The sequence below is a fragment of the Zeugodacus cucurbitae genome, chromosome 5 (genome assembly GCF_028554725.1).
Source record: "Zeugodacus cucurbitae isolate PBARC_wt_2022May chromosome 5, idZeuCucr1.2, whole genome shotgun sequence".
In the NCBI taxonomy this organism is placed as follows: Eukaryota; Metazoa; Arthropoda; class Insecta; order Diptera; family Tephritidae; genus Zeugodacus; species Zeugodacus cucurbitae.
In genome coordinates, this window is record NC_071670.1 from 67,735,784 (window position 1) to 67,761,611 (window position 25,828).

The following is a 25,828-nucleotide window of genomic DNA, read 5'->3' on the forward strand; positions in this document are numbered from 1 at the left end:
TTGACTTTTTCTCATCTACTCGCCGCTGACGTATGCGTGCATATGTGTGAGTGTGTATGCAAAGTGATGCAAAGTAGACGGCGAACAGATATTTTCATTGTCCGTCGGATTTCTTTTTAATAATTCTTCAAAAACATTAAATTTCTGAAATTTTAAAACTTCCAAATACAATAGATATTCTTCGCGAAAACGTGTTGGCGTGCAAAATACAACAGTTCAACAAGGTAAAATAGAAACTCAAGTGTTTTTTCTTTGGTGTAAATCGGTGATGAAGCAACAGTGACTCGCTGTTAAGCCAAGAAGAAAAGAAGTAGTGTGTAAAAGAATAAGTGCTGAAATACCAAAATGAAGTAAAGAAAATTGTTAAATTGAATTTTGTATTGCAAACTTCGTACGCAAATTCGGCGCAAGCAAGCGTGAATAAAAGTGAATGTGTGTTATATGGAAATTAATAACTTATGAAGGCAAGTTTAGCAAAGTTTAAAAAAATTATTGTGGCCAATTGGTGTAATAACGGAATTCTTAGTTCAATTTAACAGTGGTATTGCTTTTGTTGACGATGATTTCTTCAAAAGTTAGCCATAAAAGTGTAGCACAACGTTGTATGTGAAAGTTGGAATTTATATAGCAATATAGTTTTATGATAAACAAATGTAGAACGCATCCAAACTACTAAGGCATACTTAGTTTTTCGTTCGGAAGTTAGATTCCGCAAGTGGTTTCCGCCGCGTAATTGCAACGCATCGTGTACATTGCTATTGCTCTGCTTGTGCTTGTGCTTGTTTTTTAGCGACGTCTCGTGACCTCATCAGTTCGCCTCCAACGTCTGCGACACCTTTCAAACAAACGATTCAGCATTTGAACAAGACGAACTTATAGGCAGTCCGACAGGCAAACTGTGGAGCATTTGGTATTTTCCGTTGTTCGCAATTCGGTTTTATTTATTTTTTCTATTATTTTCTGATCTTTTTGTTATTCACATTTTACGTACGTACATATATGCATGTTCTACGTCTAACGTCCGTCTTGCGTCTACAACACGCTTGCCTGTCTGGCTGCCGGAATGAATGGTCGTTCTGTTGGTTTTGATAACTGAGTGGCCCACCGACTGACTGACTTTGACTCTTGTCTCTTTTGTGTTGCAGTATTGTCTTCCGTTTGTTTAAGTCGGCTCGGCAGTGCTTTTTAATACTACGCTGGAACTGCTGAGTTTGCAGGTAATTTATGCAAATATTTTAAATAAAATATTCACATTTGTACCTATTAATTTGCTCTGGCAGATATAAATACTTATTGTACATTTGTATCTTCATTTGGAAATGCGACTTGTCATAATTAAAGGGTTATAGTTACAATTTTTATGATTACATGCAATTTTTTTTGTTATTGAATACATGAATTACAAATATTACTGTCAATCTTTTTAATTCATTTAACTACACCCTGATTGACCCCTCTATGAATTCAATTACCAAATCAAAATATTTATTTTTATTTTTTCTTTCGTATATATTTGGTAAAAAGCAATTTACTTTTATTAAAGTCAAAAATATTAAAGTCAAGCAAATTTCACTTTCTTTATTATTATTATTTAAAAAGTTAGACACTTTATATGTTAAAGATATTACTATATTTTCAGATAAATAATTAATTTTTTTCTTTTATAGGATTTCTGCCAAATAATAGATTTCATTCCAAAACGTGATTACTGTCGTAATCCACGAAACGAAGTCACTTTAGATACACGCATCGTTTGCCTTATCGGCGAACCTACTTAAAAAGAGGAATTATAAAAAAAAGAAAGCACAATATACGACAAAATAACAACTGAAGTAAATCAGTAACAAAAACCGCCATTGTATTGAAAACCGTGGCGAGAATGTTAAGCAATAAAGTGTCTAACTTATCAAATACAAGCAAATAGCATATGACATATTTAATAAAAAGTCGTTAGAAAACATTAAACGTAATTGTACAAAACTATAAGCACTGGTAGAAGGGATAAAGAGCAAATTAAGCATGCGCCAGCGTAAACCACAACCCGATGGCGAGAAAAAACACAAACAATAATGAACCATGAAGACAATCACCCAAAAGCGATCAAATAATGTTTGCAATAGTGAAAAGTCACGACTATACAACAAATTAGTAACAACAAAAACGCTTTAAAATAAAAATAGCAAAGAGACTTTTTGAAGTGAAGTGACGCAACAAATTGTCGGAAGTGTTAAAAATCGCTTATTTGAGTGATAAAATGCCTGCAAAGGTTAAATTCGTGGTGAATAAGTAGACACATTTCATTGTCATTTGTTGAAAGCAGCAAAAAGTTGTCGCCGCCTATATACATATATAACAATAGACGTAAGACGGACAACGACCTATATATGTATATACATAAAAAAGTTGCTCTAAAAGTTATTTTTATATTTACTTTGTTTTGCTATTAGGAGCTTAAGTCTGGAGTCTTAGAATTCCCTGTACAACGGTTATAACAGCTACTCACTATCGTGCCACAAATTTTGTGGCGGAAGTGCGTTTCGTATGCACAATACGTTTTAATGTCGCTGCTGCTGCCCCCCACAACACACGTCGCACAGCACCCAAAGCATTGTCTAAAATAATATTTATAATGATAATGCCAAACGCCGCCAACGAGTGGAAATCCAATGCAAAAGCGTGCAACTGATGCGACTATGCGGTGGAGCACAGTGTGTACGATAAACAAAAGCAACAACAATAACAACAACGATAGTAACACAACAAAGACAATAATTAAAATAATTCCTTTTATTTGTGTGTATTCGAAAGCAAATCGCCTGGAATCAAATACAACAGCAGAGCAAACATATCAAACGAGACACTATGGATGAGGAACGGAAGAGACGGTGAGCAATTTTACTTTATTATTATAATTGTTTAAATTTTAGGAAATATTTTTTATTTTCTTTTCTTTTTTATTCTTAAAACAAATAATTTTTGAGACTTTAAAAAAAACAGTTCACTTTAACTACCGACTGTAATGTGTTCATATAATAAAGCCATAAGTAGTGCAGATGACAAATTTAAGCTTAAACAATGCTACTCAACTTAAATTTACGATTTTTCAATTAAATTGGCACTGGTTTTGTTTATATTTGTTTACTTTGTATCATGAAATTAAAATATATTTGGTTAATTCACAACATTGATTAGCCCGGTCTTTTGACTTTAAATTTAATTGGTTAAATGTATATTCCTAAATGGCTAGCTATTTTTTTTTGATCAACAATGCCAAGTATTACACTTTTGCCACACCTCACCAATCTATATTCACACTTGCCTAATCTCGGACATACTTTGTATATATTTAGCAGATATCCATTTCAGCACAAGCGCAAAAATTCTGGCTTAGCAATGTGCAAATTAAGCAATTTAACTAAGCGAATGATTTTCTCACGATTTAATAATTAAACATTTAATTTAACTCAAATCAGTAGATTTGAAGAATTTAAGATACTATTGTAAGATATGCCTTTTTGACTTTATTTATTTAAAATAAACGAGAAAAAGGTTGCCACACCTAAACAACGTAAGTGGGTTTCACGTATTCGCTCTCGTTGGTTTTGACAGCCATTGACAGGTACAGGACTTTAACAGTTGCTGATGTTAATGAATTAATTTATTGCTAACAATTTAGTGTTTTTTTAGTAAATATAACTCAGTTGTATGTGCGATATTTTGATGCATATAAGCATCTCCCACCCTCTATCAATTTGTTGCCAATATATGTACATATATATATTTCTGTTTATGTTGAAACCCCCCATGGCTTTGCAATTCATCACTATCGGCAAACAACGAGTTAATTAAACCAAATCTAGATTAATGCCTATTTGTACGCGCATATAACGGGTGATTTTTTTGAGGTTAGGATTTTCATGCATTAGTATTTGACAGATCACGTGGGATTTCAGACATGGTGTCAAAGAGAAAGATGCTCAGTATGCTTTGACATTTCATCATGAATAGACTTACTAACGAGCAACGCTTGCAAATCATTGAATTTTATTACCAAAATCAGTGTTCGGTTCGAAATGTGTTTCGCGCTTTACGTCCGATTTATGGTCTACATAATCGACCAAGTGAGCAAACAATTAATGCGATTGTGACCAAGTTTCGCACTCAGTTTACTTTATTGGACATTAAACCAACCACACGAATGCGTACAGTGCGTACAGAAGAGAATATTGCGTCTGTTTCTGAGAGTGTGGCTGAAGACCGTGAAATGTCGATTCGTCGCCGTTCGCAGCAATTGGGTTTGTGTTATTCGACCACATGGAAGATTTTACGCAAAGATCTTGGTGTAAAACCGTATAAAATACAGCTCGTGCAAGAACTGAAGCCGAACGATCTGCCACAACGTCGAATTTTCAGTGAATGGGCCCTAGAAAAGTTGGCAGAAAATCCGCTTTTTTATCGACAAATTTTGTTCAGCGATGAGGCTCATTTCTGGTTGAATGGCTACGTAAATAAGCAAAATTGCCGCATTTGGGGTGAAGAGCAACCAGAAGCCGTTCAAGAACTGCCCATGCATCCCGAAAAATGCACTGTTTGGTGTGGTTTGTACGCTGGTGGAATCATTGGACCGTATTTTTTCAAAGATGCTGTTGGACGCAACGTTACGGTGAATGGCGATCGCTATCGTTCGATGCTAACAAACTTTTTGTTGCCAAAAATGGAAGAACTGAACTTGGTTGACATGTGGTTTCAACAAGATGGCGCTACATGCCACACAGCTCGCGATTCTATGGCCATTTTGAGGGAAAACTTCGGAGAACAATTCATCTCAAGAAATGGACCCGTAAGTTGGCCACCAAGATCATGCGATTTAACGCCTTTAGACTATTTTTTGTGGGGCTATGTCAAGTCTAAAGTCTACAGAAATAAGCCAGCAACTATTCCAGCTTTGGAAGACAACATTTCCGAAGAAATTCGGGCTATTCCGGCCGAAATGCTCGAAAAAGTTGCCCAAAATTGGACTTTCCGAATGGACCACCTAAGACGCAGCCGCGGTCAACATTTAAATGAAATTATCTTCAAAAAGTAAATGTCATGAACCAATCTAACGTTTCAAATAAAGAACCGATGAGATTTTGCAAATTTTATGCGTTTTTTTTTTTTTAAAAGTTATCAAGCTCTTAAAAAATCACCCTTTATATGCGCCAAGCGTGCTCATAACATTCTATAGAGATTTATGGAGGTGTGTGGATGTAGGTAAAAATGATATGGAAGCTCTAACCACAAATGGTCTGCACACGCGTATATAACAGGTAAACAGTTGCGGTGTTTGCAACTTTTTCGACTTTTGCAACTTTTTCGGCATTTTGTTCTTTCCATAATTCGCAATGTCGGTGTAAAAGACTATTAAAGCGCGAATAGCTCGCGCATCAACTAATTGCATACACTGCAACTGGCACTCACATACACACACACACACGCGCGTACATAAAGTAGCGATCGAACACTACACTTTATAGTTAGTTAGTTATGTGCATCGCAGCCAGCGGGCAACCAAAAGAGTTATTGTACATCGAAAATGCATTTTTCAAAAATTTGTAGCAAATGTTGCTGAACAAATTCTTCAAAACCAAAATAAAAACCAAATTAACGAAATAAACATGAATAAAATGAAATCAAAAGCAAGCGCAAAAAAAATAAACAAAATCGCTGACGCGCGCTACTTTGGACAAGCGCTACCGACTGAACACCGACTGTCATTATAGCAGTATGCCGCTGTGCTGCTGTCGCATCGAAGTCCAGTCAGTCAGCAAAATGGATCGGTGCGTTTGGTGACAAGCGTGTGAGCGCAAATGAGCGGCGGGACCAATCAAACGCTGTTGGGCAACGGCCAACACAATCACCACCACCAGCTGGCCTGTGGTGATGGCCACGAAGTTTGGCACCCACCGACGAACGCCGCATAGAGAGATAAATAAAAGGTTTCAATAAAATTGAAAATGAATGCGAAAAATTCGCGCTGAGCACCAACAAAAATGCACAGCGGTGTTAGCAACGCGCAGCTAGATAATTGCTATTCTGACTAGCGTTGCCACTTTCAAAAATCTGTCTCTAACGGATTTTTAGTAAAAAGTTTAAAATTAACAAGGTTAGGTTAGATGCTATTGACGCTCAAACGTACTTAAAAAGTTTCAAACTTCCTCTGTGAAGACATGATGAAGAAGTGGATGTCAAGGATTCAATCTTAATATCAAGAAGGAAATTATTTACCCTTCTAATCTCCAACAGTTCGCATCGAGTAAAATTTGCATCCTTATATTAAGGGGAGATTTCTCAGATCCCTACTATGCATTTCCGGCCTAAGAACTGTGAAAACTGTGTTAACATAGTGGCAACACTGTATGCGTCGGCACTGGCTTTGCCTTTTAATAAATGTCGCCTTTTTGGATACAAATTAAATTGAAAACTAAGTAAAATACAAAAAACAACAAATACAAAACATCACTGGACTGAGAAGCTGGCCGAGCACAATTGACAAATTTTCGCTCTTCAACTGGGCGCGCTGCGCAAGCGCTACACTAACTTGTAAATGACGTCTTCTAGCTGCGCTGCTACGCGCTCTATGTACTGAGTCACTTTTGGTGTGTTGACTGCACGAACGGGCGCTGATCGGTCTGTTGGCCGGACGACAGGTCTCTAACGCATTTGCGCATGGCACGCCGCCCTCAGCGCTGCTAGTGATCGTGGTGAATAGCTGCAATGATAGTCGGAATTAAAGTTGTATGAATATATACAACAAGTGTTTGCCTACGCTGTTTAACCTTCTCACATAGAATAAAAAAACGCAGATGAAAATGTAAAATGCAAAGTGAAACATTCAATTTTATCATTTTGTAGTGTTTACGCGTGCGTAGAAAGCAACTCAAATTGAATTGAATTAAATGTAAAATAAAATGTTGTAAAACAAAAAATTAATAAAAATTATGCAAGCCATTGCGTGATCGCGTGTGAGCTGCGTGTGTGGTGCAGCAAATGTGAATTCGGCTCGCCTCGTTTGCCTCGTATTCGCGCCCTAAATCTGCTGCTCCAAATCATAACCAGCCAAGTGGCACATTACATTTGGGTGCTGTGCGGCGCCTTCGTCGTGCGGCGGCGTGCGTTTATTTATGCAACGCATCCGAAATAAACAAACAATTAACTGAAATCGTGTGATTAAAATGCCGCTGCCACACACTGGATAATCTGCGTGCGCTTCAATTAAAATTAAAAAATAAAAAAACAAAATTAAAAAGCATTTTATTGTATATACAATTATTTGGCTGCTTGCTGCTGCCGCTAAAAACATTTCGCGTGCAATAATATTAATATTAATACTAATAATAATGTTTGCCAACGTCAGCCATTATGAGCGGTAATTTTCGTATTGCTATTTTTGGCATCAAATCATAAATTATTTGCGCTTTTCTGTGTTGTGCATTAAAAAATCTACAACACCAACAAAACAGTAACACTTCCATAAATGTACACACATTATACAAATAATAAAACAAAATTATGGCATCTTTTTGCATGTGTTTTGTACGCGCGCGCCACGCTGGCATTTTGATTGCGACCTTGAAATATTTTCCCAATTTGCGCACGAATTGTCATGGCGGCACACCCTGCCCAAGTGGGAGTTAACACTTTTGGGTGTTTATTAATTGTGTCGCCAACTAAAGTTTCATTTCGTTTCATTGATCAATAGTGTTCCTTTATAATCATGTATATTGTGCTCGATTGCTGATCAATCGATTCACAGTTTCATTGTTGCTCCTTCTATAAGTAATATTATGAGATCGGGTTACATGACGGTTTATTGTGTCCAATTTGTTGCTGAAGAATCATAAATATGTCAAATACGTTATAATTGGCGCTTAACTAAGTCCGAAGTTCTTTCATTTATTCTTTCTTTGCACTTATTGAACAACCCTCGTAACTAAACACTTCAGCAATTTTTTTTTACTGTTTATCTATCTTCTAGTCGTAATAATGTCGTTATTCTTAAAATTTATATTTTTTCACATTTCAATTGCTCAGTGAGTTGTCGATTACCAATATGTGCTTTATAAATACTTTATTCATTCATTTTGTGTTTTATATGTTTTCGTTTTTTACTCTTTTTGTTGTTGTATACTTTTTTTTAACTGTGATTTCGTCATGTTTTCAGTGATGTTGTTATTGTCACCTATGGTTGTTTGTCGCCAATTTATCGCCATCAGCAGCACCAAAAATGATAGATTTTGACGATTTTTTAACTCGCATACGTAGATACATATACGATATTCTTATTTTTGGTTTTTCATAGAGCTTTGAAATTTGTTCAATTTCAATTGGCGTCTCTATTTATTATGAGTTATGCTGGAGGTTTGCTTGTGTGTTTATTGCTGTATGCCATGCCTTTTACTGTCTTGTGTTTGCGCATGTTTTGTCGCTGATAACTGACTGTCCTGTCACTGAACATAACTACTCATATATGTATGTATGCACAACACATCACATTCAGACACTTCAGACTGGCAGTAATATTACAACAACATGCATTATTTTAAACCCCAATATGTTATATACGGAGAACACAGGCGGGCGCTGATGAAATCACACCTTACGAGCGCGCTTATTGATAAATAAGTCGTTTCGTACCACTCTATTAGGCTGGTAATGCACAGATATTTTTATGGTATTTGCATTTGTTTTTGTGTTCTTACTTCATATGCTTCAATTTTCGTATTCTTACATAAATGTATGTATGTAATTTAGTGTTGTTGCTTTTAAGGGTCAAAATATTTTATTTTATTTGATTTAATTTGCTTTCAAGTAAAATTCAGTTCGTTTCCTTTTTTTCCAAATCCCTTTCATTATTATAATTCGCAAATATGCATTTAAAAGTTAAAAATTGTTCGCTAACGTTTAGCAGCGAGTCGCTTCTATACTCGACTATACTTGATGGGTCCTTTTCGTGTGATGTAACGACTCTGTATTTTTTCAAAAGTTATAAAAAAAGCTATTTATGCGTTAAATAACTTATTCAAATAACATATTTAATTTGTTTTGCTTATTGATTCGTCAAGTCGTCGCTACTTGCAACGAGCTGTATTAATTTGCCTAACTCGTTACGCAAATTGTTTATTTGCAATTTAAATTAAAAACTTTACTTGTGACCGATCCAAATTAAGATAGCGTGTGATTTATACTTTGTGCTAGATTATTCGCCGAAATTTGTGTCCATCAAAAGCTGAGTGTGTGTGTGTATGTAGCTGGTAGGAACAATATGGCAATCAGTATGTGATTTTAACGCACCAAATTTTTAATTGGTTATCGCCAATTTGAATTTTTAAATTATGTGTGTTGAATGCCAATTACTTGTGAATGTACAATTTAAAACTAGAAAACCGTTGAGTGTACGAGGGTGGTACAATGTGTGCTTGAAGTTCTAAATATTCAGCATGCATTAATGATTCCACGTTCTTCGTAGGGTTAGAAAAAATTATATAAAAAAAGCCCACGAGAGATCCAATAAACTCCCGCGAGCTTCGATTTCAATGAAAACAAAATAGGGGTGACCCGGTACTTATTTGAGATATGTTAAGAAATATCCCGACACAATTGAAAGTGAGAATCAGCACTCCCGTATTAATTTTGGGCATCCAATCATTAGAAAAAATAAGACAACCTTCCCTACAAACTCTTCAAAGGCGACTTGAAGGTGAATATACAAACTTTGAGAGTTTGAAATTTCCTTGGGAATAGAACAATTTCAATCTATTAAACATCCCGGAAATTTCATGGATCATGTAAGTGCAGATCAGATCTCACAAATTTTTCTAAAAAGTGATAGTCAAATCAACAAAGCATTAGGATCAACTATACTATAACTGAGTTTGGATTAAATTTGAATAGAATTGAAAATTTTAAGACATTCCTCTCTGAACTAAAATTGTCTCCACCAAATCACCTAAAATACAGTATATATGCATTCAAAAATACATATGTACTCGTATATATGGGATTATGTCGCAATTTCCCAAAATATAAACACATCAACGCCATTAAATTGTTACATAAAAATTTTCTCAACCAACCAACCATTTGCTCATTCAAAGATTTAAATGTTTTCTATTGCTGACAAGCGTCTGCTGAAATTTTAATGTTTGCAAATTAAAGAAAAAAGTATTAATTTCAGCTAACAACAAATGCATTAATAACGAAAGTTGAAAAAAGAAAACAACAACAACAAAGAAAAGAGAGAAAAAAACATCAAAGAGCAAAACATATTTAACCTACTAAAATTAAATTTCTCATTGTGTGCGACTTGTGCGAAAATGTCCAGCAATAAATGCGGCCAAATGGGGAAATTGCCAAAAAATTATTACAGCAGTCGATTACTTGGCACATTTTCAAAGAATATGCGCACGTTCAGTCGTCTTATTTATGTATGCACCAACGTACATGAGTCTCTACACATGTTTTGACAAATGTATAATGTCAAAAATATTAAGTTTGCTCGAAAATGGGTTTAACGCACGGGGAAATTCATTGCAGTTGTTTTAAAAATATTTAATTATATTATGAGTTTTAGTGCTATGGGTCTGACCTTGAGAGATTTGAAGTGACGTAGACCTATTTTATGATACGTCTATGGATATAAGGAAGTTTGGGGGGCCAAACTTGACAATTTCATTTGGCTCCAAGCTAAAGTCTTTTCCTAAATTCAATATTCGAGTATTGTTCTCATTTTTATTATGAAAAGGAAAAGGTTCAACTCAACTTTTTTTTTGAAATTTTGAAAAAGTTTGGGAATCGCTGAGCCATACAGTTTATTCCCCTGCAGTCCTAACACGGCCACGACAGCTGTTTTGATGTTTAAAATTCTGCTAGGAAAATGTCATTGCGCACATATGGAAAATGTAGAGTATTGGAACGATCTCAGCTTGCAGCTGCAAACTATTGATGAGCAATTCCCTACCGTCGACGCCTAACCGCCAACTGAGTACACAAATAATGCACAACAATGTATTTTTATTTAGCAATAGACTAAAACAATGTTTATCCATTGGCACTTCTCACTTCTAATAATTTTAATGGCTTGCTTGTGCTTGTCATTGTCGCTCATGACAACTATTAATATTGGCGGAAGTGATTTTCAAACGTATTATACACCGATTTTCCTAGTTTTGTGAAAATGTGCGGATATTTTCTGATCTTATAAATTTGTGGATTAGTTTGGCGAGACTGTCATTTGTCACAGATGCTACAAGCAAAACAACACGTCAGTTGGTAATATGTGTATGATTTAAATGGATTTAGCATAAAAAGATTTTAAGTTTTCAACAGCTTAAGTTGGAGACTACTAATAATATTTTCTACGTTAATATGCGGGAAATTGATTGTATTATTTTCATAAAACAATATTGTTGCTCCTTTGCATTATTTGAACTAAATTGGAGCACTCGCTATTGTTTGCATTAAAAATATATACAAAGGCATCAAAACACAGAAATAATAAGGAGAAAAATCCGTACCATTATTTAGTTGTTTATTTAAAGGCGCAAAACCGCACCACACATAATAGATTTATTTAAAAGGTGGTTGCGGTTTGCTTGGGAAATAAATTAAAAAGCTAAAATTGACCACTTGTACGTTTCTAAATATATTTTTTATGTGCGCGTAAATTTGCTCGTTCATTTTAATAATGTAAACATCCATAGAAAGTAAACAGTTTAAAACACCATTAAAAAGCATGTTTTTTCCACCAATGTGTTATTTAATACAATATAAAATAAAATGATTCACTATGTGGACTGATATAGATGGCGCCCCCCATTCTCTTTATTATCATTAAACTCTTCCGGCTTTCTTTGCGTTTTTGTTTCGTTTCGTCGAGTTGCCGGTAACTGTTGCACATTCGTTCACAAAGTTACTCGTTCATCGCTTTTGTCTGCCGTGGAACAATGTTTACAATTTTTTTAATTTTTCATTTATTTATTTTATTTTATTTTTATCATACGTGTTTCTGTCAATATTTATCTATTTACAGCATTTGTTGTACAAACTATCGCTGTACTTTCTTATGACTAATAAATGTATGGCTATGCAGTAATTTTGTAGGCATTCTATGACAGGGTGGTCACCAAAGCAAATAAATTAGGAGCTATTGATCAAATGTGTAAAGGGAACAGAAATATCTAGGATTACAATAAGGTCTTAAACGGAGTGAAATGCTAACTAATATAAGCGAAATTATTAACTGAGATTTTAAAAGACTAAAATTAGGATGTACACAGGGTGGCGCCTAGTATATATGTAATGACTAATATATAAATATTGTTTTTTCTTCAAAATGTGTATTTTTTTCTCTTTACTAACAAACTTTGTACTTTACTTTGAATGGTAAATCCAATTAGTTCCTTAATTCATGCGAAATTTTGCTGTTTCATATTTGAAGAACTGTTGAATTATTGTTTACAAGCCATACAAAGGCAAATTTTAATGTTGTGATAAGAAAACGTTTAAGGAAAGTAGTAAAATTAAGCCGATACGAAATACATACTAACAATGATATTATTACTCACGTCTGTAATATTTCATTAATAATTTTTATTTTAATAATTTTTTAATTTCATTAATATTTTTTTCATTTTGTAGCGCCCAAGCATTGGAGCGTGAGATGCGTGATCCACACAGTATTTGCAATATCGACTGCCTACTGGACACAGTGACTGCGCTGGTTAACGATTGTGATCATGAATCATTGAAGCGTCTGAAGAATATCGAGCAATATGCCAGCAAATGTAAGTCGACACAACAACAATTGCCTACATGTGTTGGCGCACGGAGCTAATTGTTTCTTTTACTCGTTTTTTCATTACAGATAAGCCGGTGTCAAAGCAGATTTGCCAGCTGCGTATGAATGTCGAAGATTTTGATTTCATCAAATTGATCGGCGCCGGCGCCTTTGGCGAGGTGCAACTAGTGCGACATAAATCCTCGCGGCAAGTGTACGCCATGAAGCGGCTATCCAAATTCGAAATGATGAAGCGACCCGACTCAGCCTTCTTCTGGGAGGAGCGTCACATTATGGCGCACGCCAACTCAGACTGGATCGTGCAACTGCACTTCGCATTTCAGGACGCCAAATATTTGTATATGGTCATGGATTATATGCCCGGTGGCGATATTGTCTCGCTGATGTCCATGTATGAGATACCGGAGAAGTGGGCAATCTTCTATACGATGGAGGTTGTGCTTGCGCTGGATACTATCCACAATATGGGGTTTGTGCATCGTGACGTGAAGCCGGACAATATGCTGCTCGATCATCACGGGCACTTAAAGTTGGCCGATTTCGGCACCTGTATGCGCATGGGTCCCAATGGCTTGGTGGTGTCGAGTAATGCTGTCGGCACGCCGGATTATATTAGTCCTGAGGTGTTGCAATCGCAGGGTGTAGATAATGAGTACGGGCGCGAGTGCGATTGGTGGTCGGTTGGTATTTTTCTCTACGAAATGCTTGTGGGCGACACACCATTCTACGCCGACTCACTTGTGGGCACGTACGGCAAAATTATGGATCACAAGAACTCATTGAGCTTCCCCGCAGAGGTGGAGATTAGTGAGAGCGCCAAATCGTTGATGCGCGCGTTCCTCACCGATCGCACACAGCGTTTGGGGCGCCATGGCATCGACGAAATCAAGGCGCATCCGTTCTTCAAAAACGACACTTGGACGTTTGACAATATACGCGACAGTGTGCCGCCAGTAGTGCCCGAGTTGTCATCAGATGACGATACGCGCAACTTCGAGGATATCGATCGCGACGAGTCACCGGAGGAGGTGTTTCCCACACCGAAATCGTTTGATGGCAATCATCTACCTTTCATTGGCTTCACGTATACAGGTGAGTAGTAGTGACAGTGGTGAATATGTTGAACAAAAATGTTAACATTTTCTTACTTTGCAGGCGACTACCAGTTGCTCACCAACGACACGGTCGACGCCGAGGCGAAGGAGTCGGCGAATACGATCGCCAACCACAATCACCGACATCGTCCATCCAATTCAAACGAAATCAAACGGCTCGAAGCACTGCTCGAACGCGAGCGAAATCATTCCGAAACGCTGGAGAAGCAAGACAAAGCGCTGCGTCAACAAATCGAATTGATTAGTAAGCGTGAAGCTGAATTACAGCGCATCGCCTCGGAGTATGAAAAAGACTTGGCACTTCGCCAACACAACTACAAAGTGGCCATGCAAAAAGTCGAGCAGGAGATAGAGCAACGTAAAAAGACTGAGACAATGCTCGCCGACGCGCAGCGCAATCTGGACAACGAGCAGAAGATACGCACACGCGAAATGAACAACAATCTGCATCACAACGAGAAGATCGTCACGCTGGAGAAACAGCTGAAGGAAATGGAGGAGAACTTCAAAAACGAGAATGAGCACGTGCAGAAGCTCAAGAAGCAAGTGGCCGAATTGGGTCTGTCACAGCAGGAGTTGGAAGGTAAACTGGCGCAAACGCAGGCATTGAATGCCACGTTACATGCGCAAAAGGAAGCGCTGCAGCAAGAAGTGGCCGAAACGCAAGCGCTGCTGGCGCAAGAGAAAAATTCCCGCTCGCAGCTGAAGGAGCAGGTGAAGGAGTCCGAGAATAAACTGCAAACCATATCGAATGACTTGGAACGCGTAGCGCAACGCGAGCAGCAAGCGCACGAGGACAATCGCGTGTTAAACGAAAAGATCTCCGATCTGGAGAAGGCGAATGCTAGTCTGGACTTTGAGCTCAAAACCTTGCAGAGTCGCTATCAGCAGGAAGTGAAAGCGCACCAAGAGACCGAGAAGTCGCGTATGCTAAGCCGCGAAGAGGCGAATCTGCAGGAGGTGCGTTTGTTAACAAATCCTAAAGTTTAGTCAAAAGACAAGTAATTATTATTTACTCTATTTTTTCCAGGTAAAAGCGCTACAAACCAAGCTGAACGAGGAGAAATCCGCGCGCATTAAGGCCGACCAAAATTCACAAGAGAAGGAGCGGCAGTTGAGCATGCTGTCGGTGGATTATCGTCAGATACAGCAACGCTTGCAAAAGCTCGAGGGTGAATGCCGTCAAGAGACGGAGAAAGTCATGGCGCTGCAGGCGCAGATCGAACAGGAGAACTGCAAAAAGAACACACTGAAATCCCAACTCAGTTTGCAGAGCAGCGAGGTGGCGCACTTGAAATCTCGTGAAAATCAACTGCAAAAGGAAGTCAGCTCCTTGCGCGAGGCTAAGCGCAAATTCGAAGAAGAGATTTCACAAATCAAAAACACATTGAATAAGGAGATTCTCTTGAAGCGCGAATATCAGGATCAACTCGAAGCCGAACAGTATTTTTCACGCCTCTACAAGACGCAAGCAAACGAGCATCGCGAAGAGATATCGGAGCGTTGTCGTGAGATACAAGATCTGAAGGAGGAACGCACATCGCTGAAGCACCAAGTGCAAGTGGCTGTGGCGCGTGCAGACTCCGAAGCGTTGGCACGGTCAATTGCTGAAGAGACTGTCGCCGATTTGGAGAAGGAAAAGACAATCAAGGAGTTTGAGTTGAAGGACTTCATGACCAAATATCGCAATGAATTGGCAGCGAAGGAAGCGGCTCTGTCAACAGCGAAGGAAACCGAAACCGAGTATGTCAAGAAATTGAACCAGAAGAACACGGAAACGGACGAACTCTTGCAACAGCAAAAGAAACTGCAAGATGATATGTCGCAACTACGTGTCAGCAAGGACGAAGAGCTCGCCAAACTGAAGGAGAAACTGCAAACCGAAATGCTGCTGAAACAAGTCGCGGTGAACAAGCTGACGGAAGTGATGAATCGGCGCGACACGGACTTGCAAAGTGAGTCGGTTATCCTTAGGCGATTTGTGCAATACGAAAATTCCAAAAAATATTTATTAAACGATTTTATTTTTAATTTTTATTGCAGAACAAAAAGGCAAAGCGCGCTCATCCGCCGAGTTGCGTAAGAAAGAGAAGGAAATGCGTCGTCTGCAACAAGAGCTCTCACAAGAGCGCGAGAAGTACAACCAACTGTCGCTCAAACTGCAAGACGTGCAGAGTCAGATCATCGAAGACGGTCATGTGAGTCTACACGTGTTGTTTCTTAATATTCTTCTTAATATAATTTCTAAGCATGTAAGAAGAACACAACATTTATACAATCACGTTTCTTTGCAGATCAAGCAAAAGCTACAAATGGAAATCGACTGCAAAGCCACGGAAATCGAGCAGCTGCAGTCGAAGCTCAATGAAACCGCCTCACTGTCATCAGCCGACAATGATCCCGAAGACACCCAGGTGCTTGTAAGTCTAAAATATCTTAACTGTAAACATTATGGAGTGCTGTTATTAATTTATATTTATTCGTTTTATGCTAGGACTCGGTGTTCGAGGGCTGGTTGAGTGTGCCAAATAAGCAGAATATACGCCGTCACGGCTGGAAGCGGCAATATGTGATTGTGTCATCGCGCAAAATTATCTTTTACAATACCGAAATCGACAAACAGAATACAATCGATCCTGTGCTTATATTAGACTTAAGGTGAGTGCGCACGAGGCGTTCTTTTTTTCATAGAAAAAATAAAATATTATTTTATTTGCTTTAATTTATTTGCAGCAAAGTATTCCACGTGCGTTCTGTGACGCAGGGTGATGTGATACGCGCCGATGCCAAAGAGATACCACGCATTTTCCAGCTACTCTATGCCGGTGAGGGCGAAGCGCGTCGTCCCGACGAACAAAATCAATTGGATATTAGTCAGTTGTTGGCGGACGAACGGCCCAGCACCATTATGTATAAAGGTGTGTTGGCTTAAATTAGAGTTTTGTCTCTCTTTTATTTACAGTTATTCCATTCTCTCTGCTTTAGGTCACGAGTTCGTGCACATAACGTATCATATGCCAACGGCCTGTGAGGTCTGTACAAAACCATTGTGGCACATGTTCAAGCCGCCAGCGGCGTATGAATGTAAACGGTGAGTGTATATTTATGTAAATTACTTAATATTGTTTTTGCATTATTAAAAAATTAAAGCATACTTTTAGGCGCCAACACAAGTACTGTTAGAAATAAAATGAAATAATTTATAAATCAATAATTCAAAGTGAAAATAGTAATAATAAAAGTTCGAATTCGAATAAAGCATAGCAATATTCGAAATTCAAAGTTAAATTACCAAATTTTTAGAAATATCTTCTTTTGTTGCTCTCGTAAATTTATCTAAAAACTGCTTTCCATTCCAGTTGCCGCAACAAGATCCACAAGGAGCATGTAGACAATAATGATCTGCTGGTGCCGTGCAAACTGCACCACGATCCACATACTGCCAAAGAAATGCTGCTGCTGGCCGGCACGCCCGACGAGCAACATCTGTGGGTGACACGTCTCTCCAAGCGCATACAGAAGTTCGGCTACAAGGCTAACTCGTCATCGAACAACAATAGTGGCGGCGGTGATGGCAGCAAAATATCGCCAAGGTGAGCCCACACAGACTTTTTAATTAATTATTATAGTAGATAACACTGTACAACAATCGGCTGGGTATTGGACCAAATTCCTTTTTTTTTTTTGGGAGATTGAGTCAAGTAAAAAAATTATATTCTCCGATTTTCGACTTTTTCGTCAAGCTAATATGACAGATGCTATGAAGGGTCAAAGTTTGATCTTCGAAAAAAATAAAAAAATTTATTTCGAAAAATACTTACGTATATATTATTGAATAAGACGATTTTTCGTTATATCTATATTTTGGATTTTTTAGTATTTAATAATAATTTTTAAAAAAGTCATTTTTTCGAACTTCGAGTATTTCGAAAAATACTTATGTGTATATCATTGAATAAGAAGATTTGTCGTTATATCTATATTTTGCATTTTTTAGTATTTAATAATAATTTAAAAAAAAGTCGTTTTTTCGAACTTCGTGTTCAAATATTTCGATTTTGGAAACTAACTTCGAAAATCGGAAAAAGTAAAAGAGTCAATTTTGTCGTATAGTGTAATTATATACATATGTACATATATGAATATTTTTTGCAACATTCATGCCTTCAACTTACTGCTTAGTACTTACACACATGCAAATATTTAATGTTTTGTAATTACATTTACAGCATACATACATACTTATTGAACTCATGCAAATAATATTTATACTAAAATCATGTTTTTTTTTTCAATTTCTTTTTCTACTTTTATTTTCGTGTGTGTTTTGCTTAACGACTGACTGCATTGACTGATTGGCAAAAAAAAAAAACAATTTTTGGTAAATGCAAATGTGTAACCTGTAACCCGCAATCCTCCAAAAACAAAAAAAAAACGACAACAAACAAAATTCCTCCAAAAATATTTTGACTGTGCTATCAAATCGTAACCATCAATCATCTATCAACAACAATCACCAAACCAACATATCGCCATCATTCTGCTACTATCCTAACGCCTCCATATATATATACGACCATCGCGTTCATTTCACCTCTATCGCATTCTGTACGCCTCCCCTCCACCCACATATTGTGCCTCATCCTGTGCGCCGGCGCAGCCAATCGACGCGCTCCGCTTACAAGCCATACGCAGTTAACGTACAAAGATCCGCTACGCTACCAGCTAATTCTTCATTGAAGCAGTGATCCGCTAATCAAGCAATCCACAATTCCAATATATTTTATAGAAGACAAATATGTAGACATATATATAGTATATACATACATACATACATATAAGTAGTTGAGTCGAGTCGAGATAGATGCGTGTTGTATGAGATGTGTGTTGACAGAAAAACAAAAAAAAATAACAACAAAAACAATGTCTGTCTGTATGAACATAACACGAAACTTATTTGCTGCTGCATATCTAAACTTATATATGAATTTATATACTTGTATATTAGTTTTTACTAGTTTAAACATACACACACGCAGTTCTAGGCGCGCATTTGTCGTTATATACTTTCACTAAAGCATATATGCTCTTATATATGTTTACATGCTGTGCGAAAATGCATATTGTACATACAAACATACATACATAATATAACATAGAACTCTGTAGTATGAAGAAGAAGCAGCAGAAACTAATTTACTTTGCTGGTAAATGTAATAACTTTCCATATCATATTTATTATGTTTGAGTTGTTGTGTTAGAACAAGAGTAATATTTACATATTTACATATATAATTGTCATATCCACTTTGGTCGCCAATTTACATACATACAAACATACATATAAATAACTTCCTGTATGCTAATGCCGTATATTAAAAGCAAAAAATGTGTAATGCATACATACAAACATACATATACATATATATAAGATTAACTTAGTGCATCGTTATGTAAGTTAAATTTTTATACATTTATTAATATTATAATTATTATTTAGTATTACGTAAGTAGTGGCATAAGTAATTTGCTTTTATAGCGTTATAAAATTAAAAACAAAAAAAATAAAATATTTACAGTTGACTTTTTGCAGGCAGCGTGTGAAAAATGTATGAAAAGTTAAATAAAAGAAAATTAATTTCAAAATAAAAATATGTGAAAATTGTGCATCAAAGTAAATTTTTACAAAACCAAAAAATAAATAACAAAAAATTTATAAATTTTTTTACAGAAAAAAAATTAAATTTTTTACAAAAAAAATTAAATTTTTTACAAAAAAAAATTATAAAAAAATAACAAAAACATTTTTACTATTGTAGCACACCAACAAATCATTGCCAAACTTAAAAAAAAAATGAAATATAACGGTGTTTCGGTTATAGTATTGCTCTAGTACTAGTTTAAAGCCGATTTAACAAAGTGATAAACCTTTTGGAGCGCCAAATTTAGTAAACACAATTTGAAATTTACTTACTTTATAACTGTTGTTTCATAAAATTTGCAAATTTTTATTTCAAAATATTTATTAATATAATATCGAGCCTTTACCGCCATTTTAGCGTAAGCGACAAAAACCAAACTTTACAGGAGAAGGTTTTTTTTAAATACTTTTAACCATTAATGTGGTAGTAATTTAAAATTTCTCATACATTAATGCTTTTCAGACATTTACATATATAATTGAAAAAAAAAAAATTTTAAATTACTAACACATTAATGGTTAAAAGTATTTAAAAAAAACCTTCTCCTGTAAAGTTTGGTTTTTGTCGCTTACGCTAAAATGGCGGTAAAGGCTCGATATAATAAAGACAAAAAATAATTAATGCTATTGGCGTGAAGAAACCGTTTTTTGTTTTTTTGTTATATTTTGTATACTGGAAAGTGCAAATTTTAAGCACCTACGAGTTAGTAATAAAATGTTATGAGCAGCTGTTTTTCATAAATCAACAAATTTGTTTAATAAAATGTAAATGAAATTTTGTTTAAAAATTTCTAAAGAAATAAATAAAAAATTTCGAAGACATATTTAAAATTTTCGAAAAAAAATATTAAAAGATTTCGAAAAAAAAATTTAAATTTTCGAAGAAAAAATATTAAGAAATCGAGCGAGTATTTCGAAGTAAAAATTTAATAACTTTGAAAAAAATAAAATTTTTCGACAAAAAATATTTTCTTACGCTATTTAATTAGCAGCCGCTACATTTCTCAAAATAAATTTTGTATTAATAAATATGTGTAAATAGAAAAAAAAAATTAATTAAAAGTTATTTTTACTTTAAAATGCTCGAAAGCTAACTTTAACTTATAATATCAAAATTTTTGTTTTCATAGGCCGCTAACTTTCAACTACTAAATTATAGCTGAAAAATAATAATTGAATTACAGAAACAATTAAAAAATCGAGTATTGAAAAACATAACCTTTAAGTCAGTTTAATATTTGTTATTTGCTGCTTCTTACAACTAAAAACTTCAATTAATTCCAAACACATTCTAATATACACACAAAAATAAATATATATACATATACGTATACTTTTTACGTTATAATTTACGTATACGAAACTAGTTTTTTCCAACAACAAATTCAACTTAGCTATTATAAAAATATGTATTTAAAAGATAGCTCTTCGCATAGAGTATGCGCAGTTAATTCCATACTAATGTTAATTTCTTATTATTTAAAAGTAAATATACATAATAAGTATTATATAAACACATTCATTCTATAGGACATTAGTGTAAGTTGTTATGCTTTAGTTACATAACATGTAAATTATTTTATTTTATTTAAATTAAATGTTTGCTTACATTAAGTGGCAAACTGTGTATTAACAAAGATTAAACCAATAAGTGGCAAAGTCAAAACAAAAAATAATACGGAAAAAATCAATTAACAAAAAAAAAATAATTAAAAAAAAAATCAACTAAATATAAAAACTGAAAATGCCTACTTGAAATGAAAATACATACATACATACTTAAGCGAAAATTTCTTATGCAACAAACAAAAGCAATATTAAAATTTACGAAAAAAGACGAGACAAAAATTAGAAATATGCGATGAAAACTTGAAATTTGTAAGAAAATTATTTTGTAAACAAAAAAAAATTTATATTTAATACAATGAGAAAAATTAAAGCAGCTAAATGTACACCGACTGACGAAAAACTAGCAGCTTTCCGTTGCATTACGACCAACAGCAAATGATTAAATGATTTAGTAAATGAAGCGTAAGTGCTTTTGAGTTTGAAAAAAATAAATTTACAATTTGAAAAAAATTAAATTTCAAAATTTAAAAAAATTAATAAAAAATTTTAATTTAATTTTCTCTTGGCTTAATAATGTTTTAAAAACAACACTGAAACTTTTTCGCTTAGATACATTTTTTATTATTTTCGAAACTTTTGAAATTTTTTTTAAGTAAAAAAATATTTTTAAATTAAAAAAAACATTTTCGATTTTTTTTAAGAAAAAAATTTAATTTTTCTTCAAACCTTTGTCTTGCTGTTGTGTTGTTTGCATTGCTTTATTTATTTTTCTTTTCTTTTTTTTAATTTTTTCAAATGTACGAATTGTTTTTATTTATATTTTTTTCGAAATTCGCAAAAAAAAACTTTAAACATTATTGCTATTTTTTAAGTTAATATTCCATATAAATCAGTACTTATAGGTACAAGTTACAATATATTATTTCAGTTAATTTAAAATTAGACAAACATAAAAAACAAATGTAAAGAATAAAAAAACAATTTATAAAATATTAAATGTTTAGTTTTATTTTTATTTAATATTTCGAAATTTTATATTTTTTTTACATATCACAAAGGGTATTCACAAGGTGTTCCAAAAATTGTTTACGAAAAAAAAAACCAAAAATAAAATCATAAAAGTGAGAGGAAAAGTATACGAACGAAAACAATGTTTTTTCAAGATACCGTTATTCAATATTCTCATAAATACTTTCTAAAAATTTAGCTTGTTTAACGATATATGTGACCTGGTCTACGGAAAGGGGGCTTAGGTGTCAAAAAAATATTTTTTTTGGATTCTATCACGTGGAAAAGCATCTCATCTTCCATCCGAATCAACTAAAAGGTGAAAATTGATTTTTTGACACCTACGCCCCCTTTCCGTAGACCAGGTCACATATATGTATATTTATAAATACATCTGTAAAAATGCTTGAAATATTGCTCACTTTGTCTTAAATATATTGTTTCCATTATATGCCATTACATTTTCATATTCCTTGTATTTATAAAATAAGAAAGCTTTAAATTGTTTGCTCTCATGCAATGCATTGTGAATAACCACCTTTGCTTATCATTTCTTACATATTTTATTTTCATAAAAATTTTCACTAAATTTTATTTAAATTTTCCCCCAATTCCAACGTCTTAAAGTCGACTGAAATGGCAACCGTCAATAACGTCACAACAATCACAACACCGGCACTCCTCACCGCCGATACCGCCACCAAAACCATTGTCATTGCAACGACAAAAATCACAACCGCCAATATTTTACAACAACAAATGAAACAAAATGCACAAATTGTTATTGTAAAAAAAAACAATAACAAAAACATATAAATGTGGTGTGTGGTGTGGTCCAGCAGTAATTTTGCGGAACAGCAACAACAACTAATAAGACTATCAAATCGCCTGCGCAACAGTTTTATAAAACGCTTTCGTACAGCCATACGCGCCGATTAGCGTGTGAATTTAATGAAAAAATACATATATGTATATTATTAATAATATATTGTTTAGCGTAAATCACAAAGACAAACAACTTTTAAAAGAAAATCAAAATTAAATTAAAAAAAAACATTCGTGTAGGTTTGCGCACATTGTAGGGATGCTCTTTGTACCGATAAATTGTATATATATTAATATTCTGAAATTTATAATTTTTGACTTTCACTTAGGTTGTTACTTGTTTTTAGCTTATGTTGATGTTGCTTAAGCTTTTGTACTTAATAATTCTAGTAATAAAAAATGTTTGCCATTTGTATTTGTGAAATTTAGAAATAATTTTTTTAAGTTTATTTAAAAAAAATTTAAAATAATGATTAAAAAATATAATAAAATTATTTTATATTTAATTTGTTATTTATTAAATTACTATAAATGTTGCACTAGCAAAAATGACGGAAAATAAATTTATCAAACAAAAATTTAATATAAAAACTTCAAACAGAAAATTTTGGTTTATTTTGAATTCTAGTTATCACGACACTTAATACAAGTAATGCTAGTAACATATATATACCACAACTATATATATTTATACATTTAGTGATAATATGCGAGTATATACATTTAATAAATTTATATAAATTATAAAAGAAAACAGTCTATACTTACTGTATAAAATATCAAAAAATGTTAATAAAGTTATAAAAAAATAAATTATAATAAATAATACTATTTACTAATGCAATAACATTCCTAATTAGCTTATAAGCAATAAATAATGCATTTATAATCAAAACGCTAAAAGCGTATTCTATCAATCGGAAAGCCAACTAAGCAATCAAATTGTAAAGAAAAAAAAAAATAAATCAAAAACAAAATACAACATGAAAAGCAACAACACAATCAAATTGTGAACCCTGAAATTTTTCAAGAAGTTTATTTTAAAAATGTTGAATTTTATTTTTTTTTAATTAAACAGTCAATAAGTTATTTTACTTATAAATATTGCAGTTGTAGATTTGAAAAAAAAAATCAATCAACTGTAATATCTTTTCAAGTCTAATGTGTCTCTAAGTCGACTATACAATTAATTTACTACTCCTCTAGGCACTATATTTCGACCACAAAAATTGCTAAAAATTAAAATTTACTATATTTTAAGTTCAATCATTCGCTTTCGAACTAATTTTCATTTTAAAAGTGGGTTCCTGAACTTAACCTTTGAAATATAATTTCTACAGAATGTTCTTTATACAAAACTGGATTTGAATCCAAAACAAACATTTCGAAATTCCCTACTGTTTTTGAATTCTGAAATAATTAACCAAAATGTCTGCATACTTTTAGGTGCTATATTGGAAATATTGAATTTTTTAAGTTTAGTTGAAGTGATATCCCATATAAATTGTCGGAACCTAGTTTAGTGAACTATAAAAGTTTTTAAAAACAACTCTCAATGTAATATTTCTTTTCGTGGCAAAAATATTACCCCAATAGAAACTACTTGAGTTCCACAACACAAAACATAGCAAAGCAAATCAAATCAGGGATGAAATTTGGTTAGTTTAAGTTCCGTGACTGATTGCCGTTCGAGAGATCACTTGGACAGTTATCTACTTAGTGATGCCGAAAAATTCGGAAAAGCCGGAATTTCATATATGTAGGAAGGAAACGTTGAGAACGATTCACAAATTTGCTAAGTTCTCGTACTTCAATACTTGGTGGTGTAATCTGAGCTTTAGTCAAAAATTTAAAAACAAAAACAACCTATTTAGATTGTGTATTAAAACCAATATGTACTGATGAACTTAGCTCACATTTAGATTTGCGTTACGACCCACTTTCAACTAATGGAAGTTGTAATACAAATGTACAACTGACAACTCAACTGAATTCAAAGTTGTAAGTCATGATGGGTTAAGTTGTATTAGTTTTTGAGTTTCATTTCTGAGAATGCCTCATTCTAAATCGGTTTATTTCTTTTTTTTTTTATTTCTCCAATTTTTCATCATTTCATTCGATTATTGCGTCAATATTTATAATTAACTCTGTTGCCCGCTCTCTTATGTTAGTTGTATGAAGGTTTACTTAACAAAAATGTTACTTAAAAATGTAATTTTTTTTTCAAATAGCATATGTTTGTATGTAAATACTAAAGAAGAAAAAAATGAAAATGTCAGCAGCAGCTGTGAGCATATCACCCATTAGAATTATTAATTACACAAATCAATACTTACTTAAGCAATGTTACTTTATTGAATTTACAAACCTTTCTTTACGACTATGACTTATCTAGTTTATTGATCTATAAAAAAAAGAGTAATCAATAAGGTAAATTATAATAAAAGAATAAGCGAAACGCCTTGATTAGTTGTTAATTTATACAATTTGTACATTAATAATAAATCTACTTAGGAAAACCCATATATATATATATATATATATATTCTCATACATTTGTACATACATATGTACTATGTGCATATGGACATACAAGTAATTGTAAACTTAAAACTTTTGCAATATCGTATTCTTAAATACATACATATGTAGTGGTTATCATTATCGTGGTTATTTCATATCGTATTATGGTAGTTAGCGCGACCGTTTATATGAAATTGTATACAATTAGATTCAAGCGCAATAAATCGCATGCAATTTTGTAAGAAAATA

The 25,828-nt window shown here is 34.0% G+C and overlaps 1 protein-coding gene across 4 annotated transcripts; it reads left to right on the forward strand.

Moving 5' to 3' along the window:
• The first annotated feature begins 35 nt into the window (after positions 1-35).
• Positions 36-25,828, forward strand: Rock2_2 (rho-associated protein kinase 1). Of its 4 annotated transcripts, none has more exons than XM_011183453.3 (13): positions 36-224; positions 2,448-2,885; positions 12,679-12,824; positions 12,905-13,930; positions 13,994-14,913; positions 14,984-15,908; positions 15,997-16,151; positions 16,248-16,373; positions 16,448-16,611; positions 16,687-16,871; positions 16,939-17,044; positions 17,313-17,546; positions 22,859-25,828. In XM_011183453.3, exons 2-13 carry the CDS (start codon positions 2,863-2,865, stop codon positions 22,992-22,994), a joined length of 4,146 nt encoding a protein of 1,381 aa, XP_011181755.1. In that variant the 5' UTR covers positions 36-224; positions 2,448-2,862; the 3' UTR covers positions 22,995-25,828. The 4 variants fall into 4 exon arrangements, with proteins under 4 accessions (XP_011181755.1, XP_011181759.1, XP_054086849.1 ...); XM_011183457.3 differs by lacking the exon at positions 22,859-25,828 and adding an exon at positions 18,614-21,327; XM_054230874.1 differs by lacking the exons at positions 36-224; positions 2,448-2,885 and adding an exon at positions 7,365-7,408.

Coding starts and splice junctions, on each gene's coding strand:
- Rock2_2 (XM_054230874.1), top strand. CDS start 7,380: ATGTTTGCCAACGTCAGCCATTATGAGCG. Junction 7,409..12,678: donor AACGTCAGCCATTATGAGCG/GTAATTTTCGTA, acceptor TTCATTTTGTAG/CGCCCAAGCATTGGAGCGTG. Junction 14,914..14,983: donor AAGAGGCGAATCTGCAGGAG/GTGCGTTTGTTA, acceptor TATTTTTTCCAG/GTAAAAGCGCTACAAACCAA.